At 43.2% G+C, this 24,601-nt stretch overlaps 1 protein-coding gene across 7 annotated transcripts in view; it reads left to right on the plus strand.

Moving 5' to 3' along the window:
- LOC140726980 (CRACD-like protein) overlaps nt 1–24,601 on the plus strand; it is a 197,991-nt gene that overhangs the window by 153,197 nt on the left and 20,193 nt on the right. For 6 of the 7 annotated variants that reach the window (XM_073044061.1, XM_073044056.1, XM_073044062.1 and 3 more), the window contains one exon: nt 21,640–21,681. The exons of the other annotated variant lie outside the window; for it this stretch is intronic. In XM_073044061.1, the coding sequence (XP_072900162.1) occupies nt 21,640–21,681 (42 nt within the window). The remainder of the gene's footprint in view (nt 1–21,639; nt 21,682–24,601) is intronic. 7 annotated transcript variants of the gene reach the window in all.

The raw sequence follows: 24,601 nt of genomic DNA on the forward strand, positions 1-24,601 counted from the left end.
ATTCCCCTATCCATAAGGTACCTATCTAGCTCCTTCTTGAAAGCATCCAGAGAATTGGCCTCCACTGTCTTCCGAGGCAGTGCATTCCAGACCCCCACAACTCTCTGGGAGAAGAAGTTTTTCCTTAACTCTGTCCTAAATGACCTACCCCTTATTCTCAAACCATGCCCTCTGGTACTGGACTCTCCCAGCATCTGGAAGATATTTCCTGCCTCTATCTTGTCCAATCCCTTAATAATCCTATATGTTGCAATCAGATCCCCTCTCAATCTCCTTAATTCCAGCGTGTACAAGCCCAGTCTCTCTAACCTCTCTGCGTAAGACAGTCCGGACATCCCAGGAATTAACCTCGTGAATTTACGCTGCACTTCCTCTATAGCCAGGATGTCCTTCCTTAACCCTGGAGACCAAAACTGTACACAATACTCCAGGTGTGGTCTCACCAGGGCCCTGATTTCCTTGCTCTTGTACTCAATTCCCTTTGTAATAAAGGCCAACATTCCATTAGCCTTCTTCACTGCCTGCTGCACTTGCTCATTCACCTTCAGTGACTGATGAACAAGACTCCTAGATCTCTTTGTATTTCTCCCTTACCTAACTCTACATCGTTCAGATAATAATCTGCCTTCCTGTTCTTACTCCCAAAGTCACCGTATGCAACCCTGAGATTCATTTTCTTGTGGGCATACCAAAGAAATCTGATAACCATAATAGAATCACTGAAAGACTACTCCAACAGCATGGATACCCAGTGTGCGAAAGGTAACAAACTGCAAATACGAAAAGAAAGAAATAGTAATAATCATAATAAATGTTAAATAATTAATAACTATCGAGAACATGAGATGAGCTCTCAAAAGTGATTCTATAGTTTGTGGGAACAGTTCAGTGAAGGGGAAGTGAAGTTGAATGAAGTTCTCCCATGTGGTTCAGGAGCCTGATGGCTGAGGGGTAAAAACTGTTCCTGAGCCTGGTGGTGTGAGACCTGAGGCTCTGGTACCACCTTCCTGATGGCAGAAGCAGGAAGAGAGCTTAACCTGGGTGGGTAGGGTCCCCGACGATGGATGCTGCTCTCCTGCAATAACGCACAGTGGAGCTGTGCTCAGTGGTTGGGAGGGCTTTACCTGTGATGGACTGGACCGTATCCACTACCTTTTGTAAGATTTTCCATTCCAGGCATTGGTGTTTCCATACCAGGCCATGATGTGACTAGTCAGTATACTCCCTGCTGCATATCGATAGAGTTTTGTCACTGTTTTAGATGACATGCCGGATCTTCGCAAACTCATTAGTAAGTGGAGGCACTGCCATGGTTTCTTTGTAATTACACTTCTGTGCTGCGCCCAGGACAAATTCTGAGGAATTTAAAGTTCCTGACCCTCTTCGCCTCTGATCCCCTGATGAGGACTGGCTCATGGACTTCTGGTGTCCTTCGCCTGAAGTCAATGATCAGCTCCTTGGTTTTGCTGCCATTGAGTGAGAGGTTGTCATGGCACCTCTCGGCCAGATTTTTAATCTCCCTCCTGTATGCTGATTCATCACCACCTTTGATTCAGTCTACGACAGTGGTGTCATTGGCAAAGTTAATGGCATTGGAGCTTAGATTAGCCGCACAGTCATAAGTGTAAAGCAAGTAGAGCAGGGGAATAAACACACAGCCTCGTAGTGCAGGTAGGTCACTTTGGATACTGTTGGGTGGGGGGTTCTAGCAGAGGAAAACCACGGTTAGGTCGCTGGAGCTAGGTCCGGCTCTGTGGCTCAGAAGGGAAGGGGGTGAAGAGGCAAGCTGTAGTGATAGGGAATTCCTTGGTTAGAGGAACAGGCAGAAGATTATGTGGATGAGAATGAAATTCCTGGATGGTAAGTTGCCTCCCAGGTGCCAAGATCAGGGACATCTAAGATCGATTCTTAAGTGGGAAGGTGAGCAGCTGGAGGTCATGGTCCACAATGGTATGAAGGACATGGGTAAGAGTGGTGACGAAGTCCTACATTGTGAGTTCAGAGAGTTAGGTGCTAAGTTAAAGGACAAAGTTCAAGTTCAAAGTACGATTATTATCAAAGTACGTATACTGTGTATGACCTTGAGATTTGTCTTCTTGCAGGCAGCCACAAAACAAACAATCGCAATAGAACCCATTTTTAAAAACCCGTGCAGCAAAGATCATCAAATACCCAATGCGCAAAAAAAGCCAAGTCATGCACGCCTTAAAAAAAAGTAAACAAGTAACACAGAGAATATGAGTCCCCGAAAGTGAGTCCACTGCCATGGAGCCAGTTCAATGCTGAGGCGAGTGAACACACACAGAATACTGGAGGAACTCAGCAGGCCAGGCAGCATCTACGGAAAAAAGTAAACAGTCGACCCAGGGCCTCAGCATTTTGTGTGTGTTGGTTGGATTTCCGGCATATGTAGATTTGCTCTTGTTTCTGACCAGTCCAGGAACCAGATAGCTGCAGGCCACAGCCATGGAGTCAGTTCAGTACTGAGCTGTGTGCCAGATAGCTGCAGGCCACAGCCATGGAGTCAGTTCAGTACTGAGCTGTGTGCCAGTGGCTGCAGGCCGTAGCCATGGAGTCAGTTCAGTACTGAGCTGTGTGCCAGATAGCTGCAGGCCACAGCCATGGAGTCAGTTCAGTACTGAGCTGTGTGCCAGATAGCTGCAGGCCACAGCCATGGAGTCAGTTCAGTACTGAGCTGTGTGCCAGATAGCTGCAGGCCACAGCCATGGAGTCAGTTCAGTACTGAGCTGTGTGCCAGTGGCTGCAGGCTGCAGCCATGGAGTCAGTTCAGTACTGAGCTGTGTGCCAGATAGCTGCAGGCCACAGCCATGGAGTCAGTTCAGCACTGAGCTGTGTGCCAGTGGCTGCAGGCCGCAGCCATGGAGTCAGTTCAGTACTGAGCTGTGTGCCAGATAGCTGCAGGCCGCAGCCATGGAGTCAGTTCAGTACTGAGCTGTGTGCCAGTGGCTGCAGGCCGCAGCCATGGAGTCAGTTCAGTACTGAGCTGTGTGCCAGTGGCTGCAGGCCGCAGCCATGGAGTCAGTTCAGTACTGAGCTGTGTGCCAGTGGCTGCAGGCCGCAGCCATGGAGTCAGTTCAGTACTGAGCTGTGTGCCAGTGGCTGCAGGCCGCAGCCATGGAGTCAGTTCAGTACTGAGCTGTGTGCCAGTGGCTGCAGGCCACAGCCATGGAGTCAGTTCAGTACTGAGTCAGTTTAGTGTTGAGTCAAGTTGCAGAGTGGCGAGTTGAACATCACTTCATCCTTCGCCCTTGGCCTTGATTGCCTTAATCTTTTAATCGGGCTCGGCCAATCATCGGTTTGTTTTTCACTGTCTACCCGACGCTTCAGTACGACACCAAGTCCACTCTGGGAACAGCCACTGTGGCCGTACCTGCATCCTTGAGACTTCAGTTCGCTGAATCCTTCGTGGTACCGCAAAAATGCCAGGTCATACAGACAGTTCAAAAGCACAACTCGCAAAGAGAAATTACATGCTGTGGATTGCAGTGATCATAGACCAGAAAAAGAATCATTAATACAGTAATTTTGTTTGCTGCCTGTAAAGTGTTGCCATACCTCACCAGTGCCATCTTTGCTACCTGTGCCGTGTAATAGAGGCCAGAAATAGGAAGATCATACAGTTTAACACATAGCTAAGGAGATGTTCAAGAGGGAAGACTTCAGATTTTTGGATCATTGGGCTCTCTTCCAGGGAAGGTGGTATCTGTACAGAAGGGACGGTTTGCACATGAACTGGAGGTGGACTAATATCCTAGTGGGAAGGTTTGCTAATGCTGCACAGGCATGTTTAATCTAGAGTTGCAAGTAGATGGGAACCAAAGCACCAGAACAGATAGTGGGGTGGTCGTGGAGAAAGATATTGTTAAGCCTGGATACAAAGTCGGGAATCAAAAGGTTGAGCGTTGGTTTGCAAGAGATATTGAGGACCTGGTTAAGAAAAAGGAGTATAACAGGTATAGGCATGTAGGAACAAGTGAGGTATTTGAGGAGTATCAGGAATACAAGAGAACATTTAAGAAGGAAATGAGGAGGGCTGAAAGAAGACATGAGGTTGCTCTAGCGGAGAAGGAGAATCCCAAGGGCTTCTACAGATATATTAACAGCAAAAGGATAGCACAGGACAGAACTGGTCCTCTGGAAAATCAGAGTGATAACCTATACGTGGAGCTGAATGAGATGGGGGAGATCTAAAATGGATTTTATGTGTCTCTATTTACTCAGGGCACAGACACAGAAATGTGGCAAAGCAGCTGCAAGGACGTGAACCGTATGCAGATTACAGAGGAGGAGGTGTTTACTGTCTTGAGGAAAATTAGTCTATAAATCCCCAGTGCCTGAGAATGTGTTTCCTTGGACCCTCTGCGAGGCTTGTGCAAAAATTGCAGGGGCTCTAGCAGAGATATTTGAAACATCCTTCGACACTGGTGAGGTGCCAGAGATTTGGAGGATAGCTAATGTTCTTCCATTCTTTAAGAAAGGCTCTAAGAATAAGCCAGGAAACTAAAGACCAGTGTGCCTGACATCAGTACTGGGGAAGTTATTGAAAGGTATTCTAAGGTACTGAATATATAAGTATTTAGGTAGTCAGGGACTGATTAGGGTTAGTCAACATGGCTTTATGTGTGGTAGGTCTTGTCTAACCAATCTTATAGAATCTTTCAAGGAAGTTACCAGGAAAGTTGAGAAGGGAAGACAAGTTGGTGTTGTCTACATGTACCTTAGCAAGACCTTTGACAAGATCCCGCATGGGAGGTTGGTCAAGAACATTCAGTTGTTTGATATTCAAGATGAGGCAAAAAAGTCAGATTAGACGTTGCTTCTCAGGATAAGCCAGAGAGTGATAGTAAATGGTTGTCTCTCTCTGACTGGAGGCCTGTGACTAGTGGAGTATCGCAGGGGTGAGTGCAGGGTCTGTTGTTGTTTGTCATCTATGTCAACGATCTGGATGATAATGTGGTAAACTGGATCAGCAAATTTTCAGCTGACACCAAGATTGTGGATGTAATGGACAGCGAGGAAGTCTATCGAAACTTGTAGCAGGATCTGGAGCAGCTGGAAAACTGGGGTGAAAAACAGCAGATGGAATCTAACGTAGACATGTGTGAGGTATTGCACTTTGGGAGGACCAAGTAGGGTAGGTCTTACACAGTGAGCAATAGCACACTGAAGAGTGCAGTAGAACAGAGGGATCTGGGAATACAGATCCATAATTCCTGGAAAGTGGTATCACAGGGTCACAAAAAAGCTTTTGTCACGTTGGCCTTCATAATCAATGTAATGAGTTCCAGAGTTGGGATGTTATGTTGAAATTGTATTAGACATTGGTGAGCTCTAATTTGAGTATTGTGTGCTGTTTTGGTCAGCCAAATAAGACTGAAAGAGTGCAGAGAAAATTTGCAAGGATGTTACCTGGACTTGGTGAGCTGAGTTATAGGGAAGGTTGAACATGTTAGGACAGAATTCTGTTGAATGTAAAAGACTGAGGGGAGATTTAATAGAGGTAATGCAAAATCATGAGGGGTATAGATAGGGTAAATCCAAGCAGGCCTTTTCCGCTGGGGTTGGGTGAGACTACAACTAGAGGTCACGGGTTAATGGTGAAAGGTGAAATATTTAAGGGGGGAACTTCTTCATTCAGGCTGTGGGGAGAATGTGGAACGAGCTGTGGATGTAGATTTGAGTGCACCATTTAAGAGAAATTTGGATAGGCACATGGATGAGAGGGGAATGGAGGGCAATGGGTCCAGGTTCAAGTTGAGATGACTAGGCAGATTAATGGTTCAGCATGGATTAGATGGGTTGAAGGACCTTTCTTGTGTTGCAGGAATCCTTAACAGCACTGATGCAAAGAGGGATCTTGGTGTCCAACCCCATAGTTCCCTAAAAGTGGCAATATGAGTAGACAGGATGGTGGTAAAGGCATATACGCTGATGGGTTCAATGTCCATTTAGAAATCGGATGGCAGAAGGGAAGAAGCTGTTCCTGAATTGTTGAGTGTGTGCCTTCAGGCTTCTGTGCCTCCTTCCGGATGGTAACAAAGAGAAGAGGGAATGTCCTGGGTGGTGGTGATCCTTACCGAGGCACTGCTCCTTGAAGTTGTCTTGGATACTACGGGGGCTAGAACCCATGATGGAGCTGACTAAGTTTACAAGTTTCTGCAACCTACTTTGATCTTGTGCAATTGGACCTCTCATACCAGACAGTGATGCAGCCAATCAGAAAGCTCTTTACATTACATTTGTAGAAGTTTTTGAGTGTTTTGGGTGAAAAACCGAATCTCCTCAAACACCCAATGAAATATAACCTTCATTATAGCTGCATCAATATATCGTGACTGGGTTAGTTCCACAGCAATATTGAATGGTAAGAGCAATCCTTGCTGGCTTTCCTCATGATGAGCGTAACATGCTTGTCCTACTTCAACGTACTGGTAACGAGAGCCCCCAGGAATTTGAATGACTTGTGCACAGACCCAGCCTGGCCATTACTTTCCGGGGGCGGGGGGGCTAAGGTAGGGGTGTCAGTGGAAGTCAGTCCTCATTCCCATTGATAGCATTAAGCTCCAAGTTGTTACAAGCACTTCACACTGCAAGACAGTCTGCCTCTCTTTGTTAGCATCATTAGAGATAAGACCAACTGCAGTTATGTCATCTGCAAACTTTAGGAATATACTGTGCCGGAGGATTGGCGTATTGCTCATGTGGTTCCATTGTTTAAAAAGGGTTCTAAGAGTAAACCTAGCAATTGTAGGCCTGTCAGTTTGACGTCAGTGGTGGGTAAATTAATGGAAAGTATTCTTAGAGATGGTATATATAATTATCTGGATAGACAGGGTCTGATTAGGAATAGTCAGCATAGATTTGTGCGTGGAAGGTCATGTTTGACAAATCTTATTGAATTTTTTGAAGAGGTTACGAGGAAAATTGATGAGGGTAAAGCAGTAGATGTTGTCTATATGGACTTCAGTAAGGCCTTTGACAAGGTTCCGCATGGAAGGTTAGTTAGGAAGGTTCAATCGTTAGGTATTAATATTGAAGTAGTAAAATGGATTCAACAGTGGCTGGATGGAAGATGCCAGAGAGTAGTGGTGGATAACTGTTTGCCAGGTTGGAAGCCGGTGACTAGTGGTGTGCCTCAGGGATCTGTATTGGGTCCAATGTTGTTTGTCATATACATTAATGATCTGGATGATGGGCTGGTAAATTGGATTAGTAAGTATGAAGATGATACTAAGGTAGGTGGCATTGTGGATAATGAAATAGGTTTTCAAACCTTGCAGAGAGATTTAGGCCAGTTAGAAGAGTGGGCTGAAAGATGGCAGATGGAGTTTAATGCTGTTAAGTTGAGGTGCTACATTTTGGTAGGAATAATCCAAATAGGACATACATGGTAAATGGTAGGGCATTGAGGAATGCAGTAGAACAGAGTGGTCTAGGAATAATGGTGCATAGTTCCCTGAAGGTGGAATCTCATGTGGATAGGGTGGTGAAGAAAGCTTTTGGTATGTTGGCCTTTATAAATCAGAGCATTGAGTATAGGAGTTGGGATGTAATGTTAAAATTGTACAAGGCATTGGTAAGGCTGAATTTGGAGTATTGTGTACAGTTCTGGTCACCGAATTATAGGAAAGATATCAACAAAATAGAGAGAGTACAGAGAAGATTTACTAGAATGTTACCTGGGTTTCAGCACCTAAGTTACAGAGAAAGGTTGAACATGTTAGGTCTTTATTCTTTGGAGCGTAGAAGGTTGAGGGGGGACTTGATAGAGGTATTTAAAATTATGAGGGGGATAGAGTTGACATGGATAGGCTTTTTCCATTGAGAGTAGGGGAGATTCAAACAAGAGGACATGAATTGAGAGTTAGGGGGCAAAAGTTTAAGGGTAACACGAGGGGGAATTTCTTTACTCAGAGAGTGGTAGTTGTGTGGAACGAGCTTCCAGTAGAAGTGGTAGAGGCAGGTTCGATATTGTAATTTAAAGTAAAATTGGATAGGTATATGTATAGGAAAGGAATGGAGGGTTATGGGCTGAGTGCGGGCCAGTGGGACTAGGTGAGTGTAAGCGTCGGCACGGACTAGAAGGGCTGAGATGGCCTGCTTCCGTGCTGTAATTGTTATATGGTTATATATGGGAATAAACAGTGGGTGTTTCAAGCCGAGACCCTTCATGGTGCGTAATCTGGGCAAAGATGTACTGTTGCACGTTGGAAAGTCAAATGTAAGGGGAATGTGTATAGGACTCCTTAAAGGCATTGATACATAGTGGGATCTTGGGGTCCAAGTCCATAGCTCTCCCTAAAGTGGATTAAGTCCTGATGAAGGGTCTTGGCTTGAAACAGCGACTGGTCATTTCCCTCCACAGATGCTGCCTGAGCAATTGAAGTCCTCCAGCAGTTTATGTGGATTTTCAGCGTCTGCAGCATCACTTGCGTAAAGAATGTGCTGAAGTGATTCTGCTGTTTACTCAAAACAATGATTAACTCTTTATTACTTCCGTGATGATGGCACAGTGGTGAAGCTAATGCAGTTACAGCCTTGGGTAGTGACACCGGTTCAAACCTGACGTCTGAGGTTTTCTGTGGGGAGCGTGCATGTTTTCTCTCCAAAACAAGTGAGTTTCCATGGGTGCTTCAGATTCCCTCTACATCTTAAAGTCAAACTGCTAGGTAATTTTATACGAAGGGTCTCGGCCCTAAACGTCGACAGCGCTTCTCCCTATAGATGCTGCCTGGCCTGCTGTGTTCCACCAGCATTTTGTGTGAGGTAATTTTATTGCTCCTTATAAATGACCCTGAGCGCAATGAGGCTTGAACAGGAGTGCCTGGGCATATCAGCAAAGAAAAGGTTGCAAGGAAAAATAAATGGTGATGGTGGTGGAAGTGGGAGGTGGGTTTGGAATGGGCCAATATTGATTTAATGGGCAGAATGGCAGCCTTCTACATTGTGAGAAATAAGATCAGAGTAACATTTGTGTTCTTGTTTCCTAAACAAAAACACTGTTGCAAAATGTCTTTTTAATCAAGCCATGTGACCAGTATTGCAAAGACGAGAAGAGAAATGTAATTGGATTTAAGCCCCTGATAATATTGAAAGTGTTCAGATAAAATTGCTCATTGTTGGATCGAGTTCTCTTTTTGCTTATGGCAATTTCAAGTGCTAAGCGTTCACTGATTAAACATAATCGTGGTTTGTAAATCCTGCAAGTTCAAATGGAAGTAAATATTGTTAACAGATGGACAAAATGATTCGTAGAACAACAAAAAAACATGTTAATACTTGGCAGCAAGTTTACTCACTATCATGTCTTGGGAGGATTGATTTTCAACTTGTTTCTAACTGCTGATTAGCATTGAAAATGAGTGGGTTTAAAACTTCATGTTGGTTGCGATGGGGAGCTGCAGCTTTGTTGTTCCCTTGGGTGTCAAAATTCTTATGATACAATTTTAGCTCTGCTGTATAATTGGTAGCGTATTGTATCTTTGCAAAGCAGATGAGACTGTGTATAAATGCAAATTGCCATGCAACACTGTTAGCTGTGATAATCACTGTAGTTCAAACTACAGACCAGCTGGAGTAACTGATTGGAGGCTCCCCGCAAGTGTGCTGTTTGATCTCTTAAAATAACCAGATTAGCCAATCCCTGCACCTTGATGAGGGTTCAAAATTCATCTGTAATCTAAGTGATTATAATGATGGTTACTTGGAAAGATGGTTGAAGTAATTTTTAACTCTATCATAATGATTCACCTGTAATAGGCTACAAGTAAATTTAATTATGCACTTCCTTCATTTAAATGGGTTTGGATATTTGTTTGCCCTTTTCTTTAAAACTGTTGCCGCTTGCTATTATAGTCATTCTTTTACCTCCTTCCTCAAAGACGCGCACTGTTTACCAGTGAAAAATCAGAATCAGTGGTTTAATATCAGGAATCGGGTTTAATATCTCTGGCGTATGTCATGCATTTTGTTGTTTTGTAGCAGCAGTACAGTGCATCTCACTAAAACAATTACAATAAGAAATTTACAGAAAAATTCAATTAAGTAGTGCAAAAAAGGGAAGAGAAATAGTGACGTAGTGTTCGTGGGCTGGTTCATTGTCTTCAGAAACCTGATGTGGAGGGAAAGATTCAACGGTATTTATATTGGTTGCTTCCGATCAGATCTGAATCTGAATGAGATTAAATAGTAATGAAAAGCAGAAGAAAGGTAAAATTGGATGAGAGAAATGGGGAAGGTAGTACTAATGAAAGTTACCTAACATTATATTGCACGTGATAATGTTGTTAGTGATCTGTTGAAATTAATCTCCTCAACAGAGATGGGCAATTGAAACTGGCAGCTTCCTGGCCTGTGTGGCTTGGGTCCGCACTGGCCATTTGCCAACGTTTAGCGATACTTCATGCTGAGTGAAAATGATCTTCGCTATAGAAACTAGAAACAATAGCATGAACTGAATTTAACACATACAGGACCGGAGAACCTCATACTACAAGAACACAGCATTATGATTTCCTCTGAATGGTGTTTTTCCAAATTAGAGTTAGAATTGCTTTATGCAAGGGGATTTCAGTTACATTATAGTTTCAGTCAGTGTCGATAAAGCCTATGCTAATGTCAGTATGAATGTAATTGCACTTCGAACAATTGTTGACATTCTTCCTGATTTAATTTACTAGACTAGATGATTGTTATTTTCCTGAGATTATTTCTATCAATTTTATTTTGTGTTTTACTTGCTCATTAGTGTTTACATCACTTTGTGTATTTAACAAATGGCATGGCAGCGAAGTGATATTTGTGTGTTCTGAGGAGCTAGATTTTGCAGATGCTAGAAGTCCGAAATAAAACAGAAAATGTTGGAGATACTCAGTGGCTTTCCCAGGGCCAATGGAGAGAGAAACAAATCATTGTCTCAGGTTGACAAATTTTTATTAGGAAGGTAATTAACCTGAAATATAAACCCTGTTTCTCCATCAGCAGGTCTAACCTGCTACATATTTCTCCCAATTTCTGTTTTTAATTTCAATACCTTTTTTTTGCCTTAGAGCCAGACGATTCATAGAATTTTTGAATCAGGGAGGCCTCTTAGCCAATTGAGTCAGTGTTAATTACACCAAGAGAAAGCAATTAATCCCAATTCACTTGCTTTCTGTCCATAACTCTGCAACTTACTTTTGCTCAAGTGCATCTCCTATTGCCTTTTGAAAATCTAATAACTCTATTTCTATGCAGTGAAATTCACCCGACAGTGAATTCTGATGCAGAGCCATCAATTTGAAAGATCACTTTTTTGCTTCATGTCTGCTCCTGTCATAGCATTGGAGTGTCTCAACTTACAAATAGCTTTAAGCTGCACTACTGCGGTTAATAAATATAACTCATGGCAGTGTCAGTGAACAAATAAGGCATGAAATAAAATGGAGGCAGAACAGCCATCCATCTTAAGAAATTGAACCAAGAAGAATGATAACTAATGTTTAAAGAGGAAAATATTTTTCTAACATTCTACTTGTGTCTTTTCCCAAGCACTTTAAATTTAGGTTCCAACCCTTTAGACAAATATTAGAATATAGCACAGTGTAGACCATTCAGCCCACAAAGTTGTGCTGACCTTTTAATTACTCCAAAATCAGTCTAACCCTTCCCTCCCACGTAGTTTCTCCCATGTGGCGTTAACAAGTTACAGCATGTGCTGTTAACTTTCATTAACAAGGACAACTTCTCTTCGTTTGCCCCATCTGGGCTATGCTCCATCCACTGTAAATGGTCGCCTCATGAAACCGTGAACCCATAACGTATGCAGGGACTTCACTGCTGTAAAGAGAGAATGCTGAATTGGCTGGTGTCAACTTGCTGGACTTTAAACCAGGCACCCCTCCGTCCATTCAGATGGACAGAAAAGATAGGCATATGTTATCTGAGGGAGAGCATATGGGCTCTCCCTGATATGTTGACCAACACTTATCCTTCAAACAACGTCAGTGTAACAGATTACCTGCTCATTCATGTGTTGCTATGTTTAGGAACTTTGCCGAACACAAAATTGTCTGCTGCAATTCCTGTGTATCAGGACTGATTATAATTCAGTTGGGACTTGAACTGTCAGCTTTTAGTTACCTGAACAAAATGAAAATGCATGAAAAGGGTGGAGAGTGAGGCTGTTTTACGTAGGAACACACACCACCTGGTAACTACCGGTAACACATTTATTATCATGTGTCTCATTAACACAAAGGACTCTGGAGATGCAAGAAAACTAGGGCAACGTACTCAAAATGCTGGAAGAACTCAGCAGGTCAGGCAGCACCTATGGAGGGGAATAAACAGTCGACGTTTCAGGCCGAGACCCCTCATCAGTCCTGGTGAAGTGTCTTAACTTAAAACAATGACAAATTATTTCCCTCCAGACTGTTTATTCCCCTCGATAGGTGCTGCCTGACTTGCTGAGTTCTTCCACTTTTTTGTGTGTGTTTCTATACTGCGCCTGTTTTCACGTATAACCATAACAATTCCACACTTTGAGTACTTGTCGTGAAAGAGGAGTACCTGTAGTGTGTGCGCATGTATATGCACTTTAATAGAGAGAAGTAATTACAGAGCATCTCTCATGAAATTGGCATGAGGGAGATTTTTGAAATTGTCCTAATATAAACAACTTAATTCCCCGAAATGGATGGCTGTGTTTAACCTCGGTTTCATTTCCTGTTTTGCTTGTTCATTGGTTTTTCCATCAGTTGACTAACAGTGTAACCACAAGAATTAGATTTTTTTAAGTTCAGATGTCCTGTGACAGCAAACTTTCACATGTGAGCTCCTACATACCAGTACAGTACAGGTTAGGTGTCTTCAGGCATTGGTCAAGGATTAGTATTTCCCAGGACATCAAACCGCTGTTCTTCTTTGAAAATGATGCTATGAGATATTGTTTATTCAACTGCAGTGCTCAAGTTTGATATTTGTATGACTGCCCATTAATGTAGTTTGCTTTCTGAAGTTTGCTGCTGGTGTCTCTGTAGTGGGACTTTGTGACTAAGAGGCAAGCGTACTCCAAACTGAGCCACAGCACAAGCACAAATAATGTCAGCAGTGAGGTGCTGACAGACAGTGGGGAGTCTGTTGCTTCCTTAGTCTGTTACTTGGCACGAAAAGGAGAAGGAACCAGATTGTACAAATAGCTACAGTCACCCAGCCACTAACTTAGAAATCACTGAGGCCCCAGCAACGTAGTATAGGCTCGTTCACGACACACTAGTACTTCAACATAAACAGAAGATATTCTGCAGGTGCTGGAAGTCCAAAACAACGCACACAAAGTGCTGGAGGAACTCAGCAGGGGCATGAAGTATCTATGGTGAGGAACAAACAGTTGACATTTTGGGCCGAGACTCTCCAGTCTTCAATCTCAATGAAGAGTCTCGGCTCAAAATGTTGGGTGTTTACTCTTCTCCACTGATGCAGCCTGGCCTGCTGGGTTCCTCCAGCATCTTGTCTGTGCTGTTCTAGTACTTTGTGCATTATTTGGTCAGAAATGTAAAAGTAAACAACACGAGTGAATCTGCAGATGCTGGAAATAAATAAAAACACAAAATGCTGGAAGAACTCAGCAGGCCAGACAGCATCTATGGGAGGAGGTAGTGACGACGTTTCGGGCCGAAACCCTTCATCAGGAGTGAAGTAACATGGGATGGTCGAGTGGGGATAAGAAGTGGGGGGAGAGATGAAGTAGAGAGCTGGGAAGTGATAGGCTGGAGGGAAATGGGCTAGGGGGAAAGTGGAGAATTATGGGAAATAAAAGAGAAAGAAAGGTAGGGCTGGGGGAGATTATAGTGAGGGGGGAAAAAGAGAGAGAAAGAGAACCGGACTAAAATTATAGATAGGGATGGGGGTAAGTGAACATGAACATTCAACTCACAGACCTCGGTTGATACCCCTGCCCCCCCTTACCCCATCCCTATCTATATTTTTAGTCTGGTTCTCTTTCTCTCTCTTTTTCCCCCTCACTATAATCTCCCCCCAGCCCTACCTTTCTTTCTCTTTTATTTCCCATAATTCTCCACCTTCCCCTAGCCCATTTCCCTTCAGCCTATCACTTCCCAGCTCTCTACTTCATCCCTCCCCCCACTTTTTATCCCCCCTCGACCATCTCATGTTACTTCACTCCTGATGAAGGGTTTCGGCCCGAAACGTCGTCACTACCTCCTCCCATAGATGCTGTCTGGCCTGCTGAGTTCTGCCAGCATTTTGTGTTTTAATGTAAAAGTAAAGTTTACTTTTGTGAATAATACCCAGCCTTTGCAAGTTGTATCAGCACCACCTTTCTCTGAGAGGTAGGTGAAACACTTCCAGGTTTGGTGCTGAGAACCAAATACAGATTTCTACTCTGGAATTTTCAGAATTTAGGTAGGTGGTATCATGAATGGAGAGTTGGTTATTGGCCATAATTATTGAGATAGGAATGGCTACAGGTAGTTAGTCGTACTTTATCAGGTGTTATGTATTTTGAGCTGTTAACTGTTCAAGCAGGTCATGGTAGACCAGATGGCAACACCTCTTTGGAGAGACTGACTTCACTTGTGCTCTATTTCTCCAGAGATCCACAATGGATGTGATCAGCCCTGCATTACAATTTAAGACATTCACTCCATCTTTGTACAGAAGATGGAGATTTATTAGAAATATACATACAAAGGATGAAAGATTTCTGTTGGATTGGGAGATCAGAGAAGCTGATAGAATTCTGAAAACAGAATTGATCGACAGATTTAAAAGGCATATTCCAAACTGTCGGGTCTTGATTAAATAACTAAAGAAAAATGGTTTTAATTTTCACCAGGGTCAACGACTAAGAGAGCTGGAGAGACAGGAATGGTCTATTATTAGCCTGTGTGGTTTGATCTTGAATCCACACCTGAAATGGAATTGGAAAGCAGATTTATGGTTAGGTTTTTGAAGGGAAACGGATGTAAACAGAGAAAAAGAAATATTAGCAGGGCTATGCAGAAGGAGCAAGGGACTAAAACTAACCAAGTAGCTCTTTAACAGAGATGTGAGTAGCCGCCTCCTGCCAGCGGCTCGGTAGCATAGCAGTTTGCACAACAATTTACGGTGACCCGGGATCATTTCCCATCGCTGTCTGTAAAGAGCTTGTATGTTCTCCCCGTGCCCACGTGGGTTTCCTCCAGTTTCCTCCTACAGTCCAAAGATGTACTGGTTGGTAGGTTAATTGGTCATCGTAAATTGTCTCGTGATTAGGCTAGGGTTAAATTAGGCTTTGAAATGTGAGAGGAAACCCGAGGAGAAATTGTAAACTCTACGGAGGTGTCACCAGAGTCAAATCTGGGTCCCTGGCATTGTGAGGGGGCAACTCTATTAGCTGCCCCCATGTGCTGCCTTGTCCGTCAGTTTCTCTGGGGAGAGTGCCTCACTGCATGTTTCTCCTGAAAATGTACAAGTAGAGAACAATGTAACTTAGTTATCATTAGTACTTGCAACTGGGAAACCTAGGACATTTCCATTCATTAGGGAGCTCTGTAAACCTACATCTTACATAAAAATGCTTTAGCGCTGTCTTTCTGAACTGCTGCGGCCCTTCTGCTGAAGATGTCCACACAGAGATTTTTGTACCGCCTTCCCCAGAACACAGGCCTGCTATATCCAACCTAGGATGACGTGTGACTCAGAAGGAGGCGTGAGAAAACCAAGTGCCTCTGCCCTTGTCCTCTTTGGCAAGAAGGGTGTGCTCGGAATGTCCTCTCAGCCCAGCCTAAACAGGCAATTGCAGTGGTATGTTGGAGGGGGAACACAATGACTAATGGTGGAAGGAAAAAATGTTTATGGGGAAGGGTGTGGTAGTAATTAAGTGGTTTGCTCCATAATGGTTGGTGCTGAGTTCTTTATGTGGTTGCAAATGCACTCAAGTGAAGCAGAGAGTATGCTACCACATTCCTGACTTGAAAAGCTTTGGACCGTTAGGAGATGGTCATCCCTCAAGTATATCAATGGTAATACCATTTTGACTCTATTTGTCTTGTCATTTTGCACTGAAGGGGGCGGCATAGTTCCATAGAAGTTAACGCAGTGCTTTCCAGCACCAGTTGTAAGATTGGTGTTCAATTTGTGCGCTTGTGCGTTCCCCCTGTGCCCGCGTGGGTCTCCTCCGGGTGCTCCGGTTTCCTTCAGCATTCCAAAAACATATGAATTAGGTTTAGTAAGTTGTGGGCTTGCTGTGCTGGAAGTGTGGCAAAACCTGCAGGCTGCTACCAGCACGTCACTGACATAAGCAATGCATTTCACTGTATGTTTCAATGTACACGTGACTAATAAAGCTGATCTTCAAACTGGGAGGCAGAGGTAGCTTCCAATGAATAGTGTTCACCTCCAGCACTTGGAAGAACTCAAGGGTGCATTGACAGAGCTTTTTAAACTGTAGCAAGGAAACATATTTGAATGTAGGATGTCTTTCTCACAGTCATGTGGTGCTAAAAATGAATGAAGAAAGCACCATTTCTCTTTACACCATTGTATGTGAGGATCTTCCACTGAGAAAACATTTCCACACCTGGAACTGAAAAGATACCTCCTGGCGTCCCAGACAGACGGCTGAATCCTTCATCTGTCTTTCAAATCCATTTAATTCAATCTAGTGACATTTTGATCGATTAATCTATACTTGTTGGTCTCCTGGGTGGTTGGTGTCAGATTTGAATTTTAGTTCTCCCTGGCATTGTTGGTGGATGTAACTCAATGTTACTCGTACAGCACAGAAACTGAACCCTCCCTCAGTCCGTACTAACCACTTTGCTCATCTACACCAATCCCATTTGCTGACCTTGTCCCATATTCCCATTTCATCCCATGCTTTGTTTAACAGCCTGTTTAAGTGCCCCATACTCATAGGTAAAAATAAAAATCTTACCCCTCAGAACCCCTTGAAACTCCTTTCTCCTGACTTAGACCTCTGTCCTCTTATTTTTGTACTTATACCATGGGGGGAGAAAAGATTTTGACTATCTACCTTCTATTTACTTCTCAATCTTACATATTTCTATCGAGTCACCCCTTAAACACCTTCATTCCAGAGTAAACAAGCCCAGTCTATCCAATCTCTCCCCATAACTAATATGCTCCTGTCCAGCCAATGTCCTGGTGAATCTTCTCTGAACTCTCTTCAACAAAACCACATCCTTTCTAGAGTACAGCAACCGGAGCTGCACATATTTCTCCAAGCGTGGTCGAACCAGTGTTATGTAAAGTTGTGATATTGGTCAATGAAACTTATCAAATATTGAAAAGTCTAGGTAGAGTGGATGTGGAGGGATTGTTCCCTATAGTGGGAGTCTAGGACCAGAGGGCACAGCCTCAGAACAGAGGGACATCCATTTAGAACAGAGATGGGGAGGAGTTTCTTTATTCAGAGGGTAGTGAATCTGTGGAATTCAGTGCCACAGACAGATGTGCAGGCCAAGTCATTAGGTATTTTTAAAGTGGAGTTTGATAGGATTTTGATGAATAAGAATGTCAAAGGTTATAGAGAGAATGGGGATGAGAAGGTCAATAATTCAGGCGTGATGGAATGGCAGAGCAGGCTCCATGGCCCATTTGTGCTCCTGTGCCTTGTAACACAATACTCCAGCTAGGATATTCTCTGCCTGAGTTACAAAGGCAGGCACGCTGTTGGCTTTTTTTTTCCATTACCCTATCAACCTGTGTTGCCTCTTTCAGGGAACTATGGGATTGGAGCCCTAGGTCTCTGTGCATCTACATTCCTTAGCAGCCTACCACTCACTGTATGTGTCCTGCTCCCATTTGACTTTCCAATCCAAAATGCTCACCTCACACTTGTTAGCATTGATTCCCATTTGCAAAAGCTCCACCTAACTTCCTGTCTGAACCTTATCCTTGCTGCCTCCCATTTTGTTCCTACTGCTTACTGGTTTATTCCAGATGGATCCAAGTTTTCTTTCACTTCCTTTCTCCATACAATTCCTATGTTTTGGCATTGAAGGGACGGCACAGTAGTTTAGTAGTCTGCGTAATGCTGTTACAGAGTTAGCGACCAAGATTCAATTCAGTGACTGACTGTAAGGAATTTATATGCTCTGCCCATAACCATGTGCTTTTCCTATGGGTGCTCAGGTGTCCTCCCCCATTCCAAAGACATACTGGTCAATACTAGGAAGTTCTGGATGTACGATGTTGGCATTGGAAATGTGGCCACTCCTGCAGGTTGCCTTGGACTGTATTGGTCAATAATGCAAAACGATGCATTTCACTATATATATTGATGTTTCAATGTACATGCGACAAGTTAAGTTAATCAAAGATAGACAGGTTAATTGGTCACATGGGTGTAATCGGGGGGCTTGGTCTTATTGGGTCAGAAGTGCTTATTACTGAGCTGTATCTTTTAAAAATATTGTCTTGACTCCTGCATATAGATATTTCCATTTAATATCCTTAACCAATGTTTGGTTGGTTAAATGGAAAATGGTTCATTAATCAATGGAATTGTTGGTTCAGATGGAGACACTATGCGCAAAATCCTTTACCTCCACTGGAGTCTATCACAAATGAAGCCCTCTGCACAGATGACCAAGGACCACTGCCACAAGAAAGCAAGATCCATCACAAGGACCCCCATCATCCAGGACTTGCTCTTTTCACTCTGCTGCCATTGGGAGGGGTGTATGGCAGCCTTAGGACCCCACATCAAAAGGTTCAGGAACAGTTATTACCCTTCAAACATCAGGGTCCTGCAGCAACATGGATAACTTCACTCAGCTCAACTCAACTGATTCCACATCCTGTGGACTCTCTTTGAAGGACTCTACAATTCATGTTCTCAGTATTGCTCATTTACTTAATTCATTTATTATTATTACTTGTTTTTTTTGTTTTTCCAGTTTATCATCTTTTGCACGTTAGTTGTTTGTCAATCTTTGTGTCTAGTCTTTCATTGATTCTATTGTATTTCTTTGTCCCACTGTGAATGCCTGCATTAAAGTGAATCTCAGAGCAGTATATGGTGATGTAGATGTGCTTTGATAATGAATTTACTTTGAACCTCACAAGGATAAGGTGAGGCAGCATTTCCTTTCCCAGGTCGACATTGTTGGGCAGGTAATGTTATTCTTATGCTCAACTTCAGACTTCCAACTCAAGCTTTCTCTTCTGAGCACTGTCGTGGGAAATGACAGGCAGAGAAAAAGGTTCAAACTTATGCTCAAGGCTTGCCTGGAAAAATACAACCTCCCTACTGCCTCCTGGGAATGCCTAGCCCACATGCAGTTGAAGCGAAGATGCAGTATTCGGGACAGCATTGAGAACACACACAGAACAAATCCATCGTGTAACAAACTACCCAACTGCCTACCCCATTATTCTGCAGTCCCTCCATTGGCCCCATATGTCGCCTCAGAGCGCACAAAATCAAACACCCCTCCCACCCTTCCCCCCCCCCCCCCCCCCCCCCCAATCGGGCAGAAGTTGTGAACGTGCACCATCAGTCTCAGAGACCTCAGGGACAGTTTCCTTCCCACTGTTATAAGTTTTGTGAACACCCACTTGTACATTATTTAACACTTAACCTCGCAATCTAACTTGTCGTAGCCCTTGCATCTTGTTGACTGCTTGCATTGAACTTTCTCTGTAACTGTAACACTGCCTTCTGTTATTGCCTCTCTCTTGTACTTCAATGTATTTATGTTTTGAAATGATCATGCAAAACTAAGATTTTCACTGTCTCAATGTACACTTTGTGGCCACTTTATTCGGTACACCTGCTCATTTATGCCGATATCTATACAGCCAATCATGTGGCAGCAACTGGATGCATAGAAGCATGCAGACATGGTCATGAGGTTCAGCTGTTGTTCAGACCAAACAGCAGAATGGGGAAGAACTGTGATCTAAATGTCTTCGGCATGGAATGATTGTTGGTTCCAGAGGGGGTGGTTTGAGTATCTCAGAAATTGTTGGTTTCCTGGGACTTTCATGAATAACAGTTTCTAGCATTTACAGAGAATGGTGTGAGAAACAACAAAAACATCCAGTGAGTGGGAGTTCTGTGGGCAACATCACTTTGTTAATGAGAAAAGTCGATGGCCAGACTGGTTCTGGCTTATAGGAAGTCGACTGTAACTCAAATAACCATGTGTTACTACAGTGATGTGCAGAAGATTATTTACTGCACAATGTTTTGAAATTTGAAATGGATGAGCTACACCTGTAGAAGATCATGAACGTATGAAGGTAGAGGAGGTACCTAATAGAGTGCCCTCTGTGTGTATGTGAAAATGAGAAACCAATTCCAATTCTAATTCCAAAACCAGACTGCAAACAAGTCATCTCAATGGTGGGAAACCACCTAAGAAGAAGATAAGGCACTTTAAAACACTGAGCTTCCAGCTATTTTTTCCCATTGAAGAGGTGCAAACTCACAGCTGTGGATTTTGAAAATTTTTGTAAAAGTCTGAATGATCCTTGGGATTTGTTTATCTCTCTCTTTCACAAGTTGGAGGGTGTCAGCTGTCTTTTGTACCAATGTGTTGGAAAATTTTTGTGTGTTTTCAATGGAAAGGGGAAATTGGACAGTCATTATAACCCGTGAGAGATTGATCTGGTGTAACTCAGGGTTAAGTGATTGAATTGAAAATCTACTACATTATGTACAAACTCTAAACTACTATTAAAATCTGACTAGTTTTTGTCACTCATGTGTCCATTGACAAAAGGCAGTATTGCATTATTATGGTAATGAAGGGCTAGTTTTCAACTATCAGATGGCTGACTAGTGAAGTAACACCCAGTCCAGGAGAGTTATCAGGCAGCCCAGTCAGCGGGTTTGTTTGACATGTTCCCCTAGGGTGATAATTGATACCCCCAGTGCAGCTCACTGTCTCTGGGATTGGGGGTGTGGTCACGGACGTTTGGCATGGGGAGGAGTGGATTTCACCACTTACAAAGTGGTTAAGGTGAGTATTCTGGGTGTACTGATGGGCAAGCCAGATGAGGGAGAAAGGAGTAGGAGGAAATATGATATTTTACAGTGGAAGGTGGTGAAGGCGGCTTATGGAAATCCAGCATGGAGCAGATAGACTGAATGGTCTGTCTCAGATCTGTAACTCCTCTGAGCTTGCACTGGTCTGTTTCGAGTCATAGTGTCATAAAATATTACAGCACAGAAACAGGCCCGTCTAGCCCATGCTGAACAATTAATCCACCTAGACCCATCAATCTCCCCCCCATTCATATACCTACCCAAATTTCTCTTAAATGTTGAGATCAAACCTGTACTTGCCACCTGTGCTGGCAGATATTGCCATTCTCTGATTGAGAAGTTCCCATTCATGTTCCCCTTAAACATTTCATCTTTCACCCTTATCCCATGACCTCTAGATGTGGTCTCACCTACCCTCAGTGGAAAAAGCCTCCTTGTATTGACCCGATCTTTCTTTCAGTTTTTATTGAACAGAATATCCAGAGTGCCCAGCTTGCTCACTCGCCAATAAAAATGACTTTTGGTCTCATGGTGGATTGGTAAGGCTCTCCGAATGTGTACAAATTATAACACTGCCATTATTCATTCATTAGATAAACTGATTTCCTTTCTTCCAGAGAACTGTGTTGAAGTTTTGCAAGATGGATATTGTGAAGAAGGTATTAATGTGGGAATATTAACTTTCTGGTTAATTTCTGGTCAGATTTACAATTGATTTACTTTGGGGAATTTGGAAATCTAAAATCACTGAAAATCCAGGAAATCACCTATATAATCAACACTTCAGAAGAAATTACTGTATAATCATTTTTTTTCACTAATGAGTTCTTATCGTGATGCAAGTCACTGAATTCTCTGCTTATGCAAATTTCCGTTAAAGCACACCATTCCACAAAGATTCTGATTAGTTCAAATCTGGTCAACTGCTGCTGCATTCAGATTTGTTATTTCTAAGAAGCCATGTGAAAAAAATAGATAACATAAATTGAGTTCAAGGCAGATAAACTTAGCAGTAAGTAATAACGATTATTCAGCAAAAAAGTTGCACAGTTCATTCAAGGAACTGAGATAAGTCTCTGACAAAACTGATACAGAGCATGATCACGAAGAGCTATTCTCTGAAGTAAACCATTGTTTGAAACAGGAACTGGTTTGTTTCTGAGGAAAGTTTATTAAAGGATACATGGAGTGTGCGATGATGTGGCATAAGATGAGGTAGGGAACGATAAAGCACTTGATGTGCTAAATGGGTGTGAAAGATGATGAGCAGATGGAGCCAGGTAGGGGAGTGGGAGAGGGAGGGGTGCATTTGGGACACGGAGACAGGTGGAGAGATGTGGGCAGTGGGAGAGGGAGAGTTGCATTTGAAACATGGAAGCAGATGGAACCATGTGGGAGAGGGAGGGGTGCATTTGGGACACGGAGACAGGTGGAGAGATGTGGGCAGTGGGAGAGGGAGAGTTGCATTTGAAACATGGAAGCAGATGGAACCATGTGGGAGAGGGAGGGGTGCATTTGGGATATGGAGGCAGGTGGAGAGATGTGGGCAGTGGGAGAGGGAGAGTTGCATTTGAAACATGGAAGCAGATGGAACCATGTGGGAGAGGGAGGGGTGCATTTGGCACACAGAAGCAGGTGAAACCACATGAGGAGTGGGAGATGGAGGGGTGCATTGGGGACACGGAGGCAGGTGGAGAGATGTGGGCAGTGGGAGAGGGAGAGTTGCATTTGAAACATGGAAGCAGATGGAACCATGTGGGAGATGGAGGGGTGCATTGGGGACATGGAGGCAGGTGAAACCTGCAGCTTTCACTGAATTATCATTGATGGTAGCCATGCTTTAAGTCTTTTGATCCCTCAAGATGGATTAAACAGAATCACAGAAACATTATGTCATTGAACCAGGCCATGGTGTGAGACTTCACTGGCCATCCCGTTGAGGCATACAATATTGTTCTAAGTCTTATGAGGAAAGGTTGAGCACAGTCAGGCTTTTCTCTTTGGAGCGAAGGAGAATGAGAGATCACTTAATGGAGGTGTAGTAGATGATCAGGTGTCAGATCTCTCAGTTTGAGAGCATTTTGTAGATAGTGATCATAATTCTATCTCCTTTACAATAGCATTGGAGAGAGATAGGAACAGACAAGTTAGAAAAGCGTTTAATTGGACTAAGGGGAATTATGAAGCTATCAGGCAGGAAATTGGCGGCTTAAATTGGAAACACATGTTCTCAGGGAAAAGTACGGAAAAAATGTGGCAAATATTCAGGGGATATTTTGTGTAGAGTTCTGTATAGGTACATTCCAATGAGACAGGGAAGTTATGGTAGTGTACAGGAACCTTGGTGTACAAATGCTGTAATAAATCTAGTCAAGAAGAAAAGAAAAGCTTACAAAAGGTTCAGAGAGCTAGATAATGTTAGAGATCTAGAAGATTATAAGGCTGCTAGGAAGGAGCTTAAGAAGGAAATTAGGAGAGCCAGAAGGGGCCATGAGAAGGCCTTTGCGGGCAGAATTAAGGAAAACCCCAAGGTATTCTACAATAATGTGAAGAACAAGAGGATAAGACGTGAAAGAATAGGATCTATCAAGTGTGACAGTGAGAAAGTGTATATGGAACTGGAGGAAATAGCAGAGATACTTAATGAATACTTTACTTCAGTATTCACTATGGAAAAGGATCTTAGTGATTGTAGTGATGACTTGCAGCAGACTGAAAAGCTTGAGCATGTAGATATTAAGAAAGAGAATGTGCTGGAACTCTTGGAAAGCATCAAGTTGGATAAGTTGACGAGATCAGATGAAATGTACCCCAGGCTACTGTGGGAGGCGAGGGAAGAGATTGCTGAGCCTCTGGCAATGATCTCTGCATCATCAATGGGGATGGGAGAGGTTCCCAAGGATTGGAGGGTTGCGGATGTTGTTCCTTTATTCAAGAAAGGGAGTAGAGATAGCCCAGGAAATTATAGACCAGTGAGTCTTACCTCAGTAGTTGGTAAGTTGATGGAGAAGATCCTGAGAGACAGGATTTATGAACATTTGGAGAGGTATAATATGATTAGGAATAGTCAGCATGGCTTTGTAAAGGGAAGGTCGTGCCTTAAGAGCCTGATTGAATTTTTTGAGGATGTGATTAAACACATTGATGAAGGAAGAGCAGTAGATGTAGTGCTGGTGGATTTCAGCAAGGCATTTGATAAGGTACCCCATGCAAGGCTTGTTGAGAAAGTAAGGAGGCATGGGATCCAAGGGGACATTGCTTTGTGGATCCAGAACTGACTTGCCCACAGAAGGCAAAGAGTGGTTGTAGACAGGTCATATTCTGCATCTGTTCTGGGACCCTTACTCTTCGTGATTTTTATAAATGACCTGGATGAGGAAGTGGAGTGATGGGTTAGTAAGTTTGCTGATGACACAAAGGTTGGAAGTGTTGTGGATAGTGTGGAGGGTTGTCAGAGGTTACAGCGGGACATTGATAGGATGCAAAACTGGGCTGAGAAGTGGCAGATGGAGATCAACCCAGATAAGTGTGAAGTGGTTCTTTTTGGTAGGTCAAATATGATGGCAGAATATAGTATTA

The sequence above is a fragment of the Hemitrygon akajei genome, chromosome 4, assembly GCF_048418815.1.
Source record: "Hemitrygon akajei chromosome 4, sHemAka1.3, whole genome shotgun sequence".
In the NCBI taxonomy this organism is placed as follows: Eukaryota; Metazoa; Chordata; class Chondrichthyes; order Myliobatiformes; family Dasyatidae; genus Hemitrygon; species Hemitrygon akajei.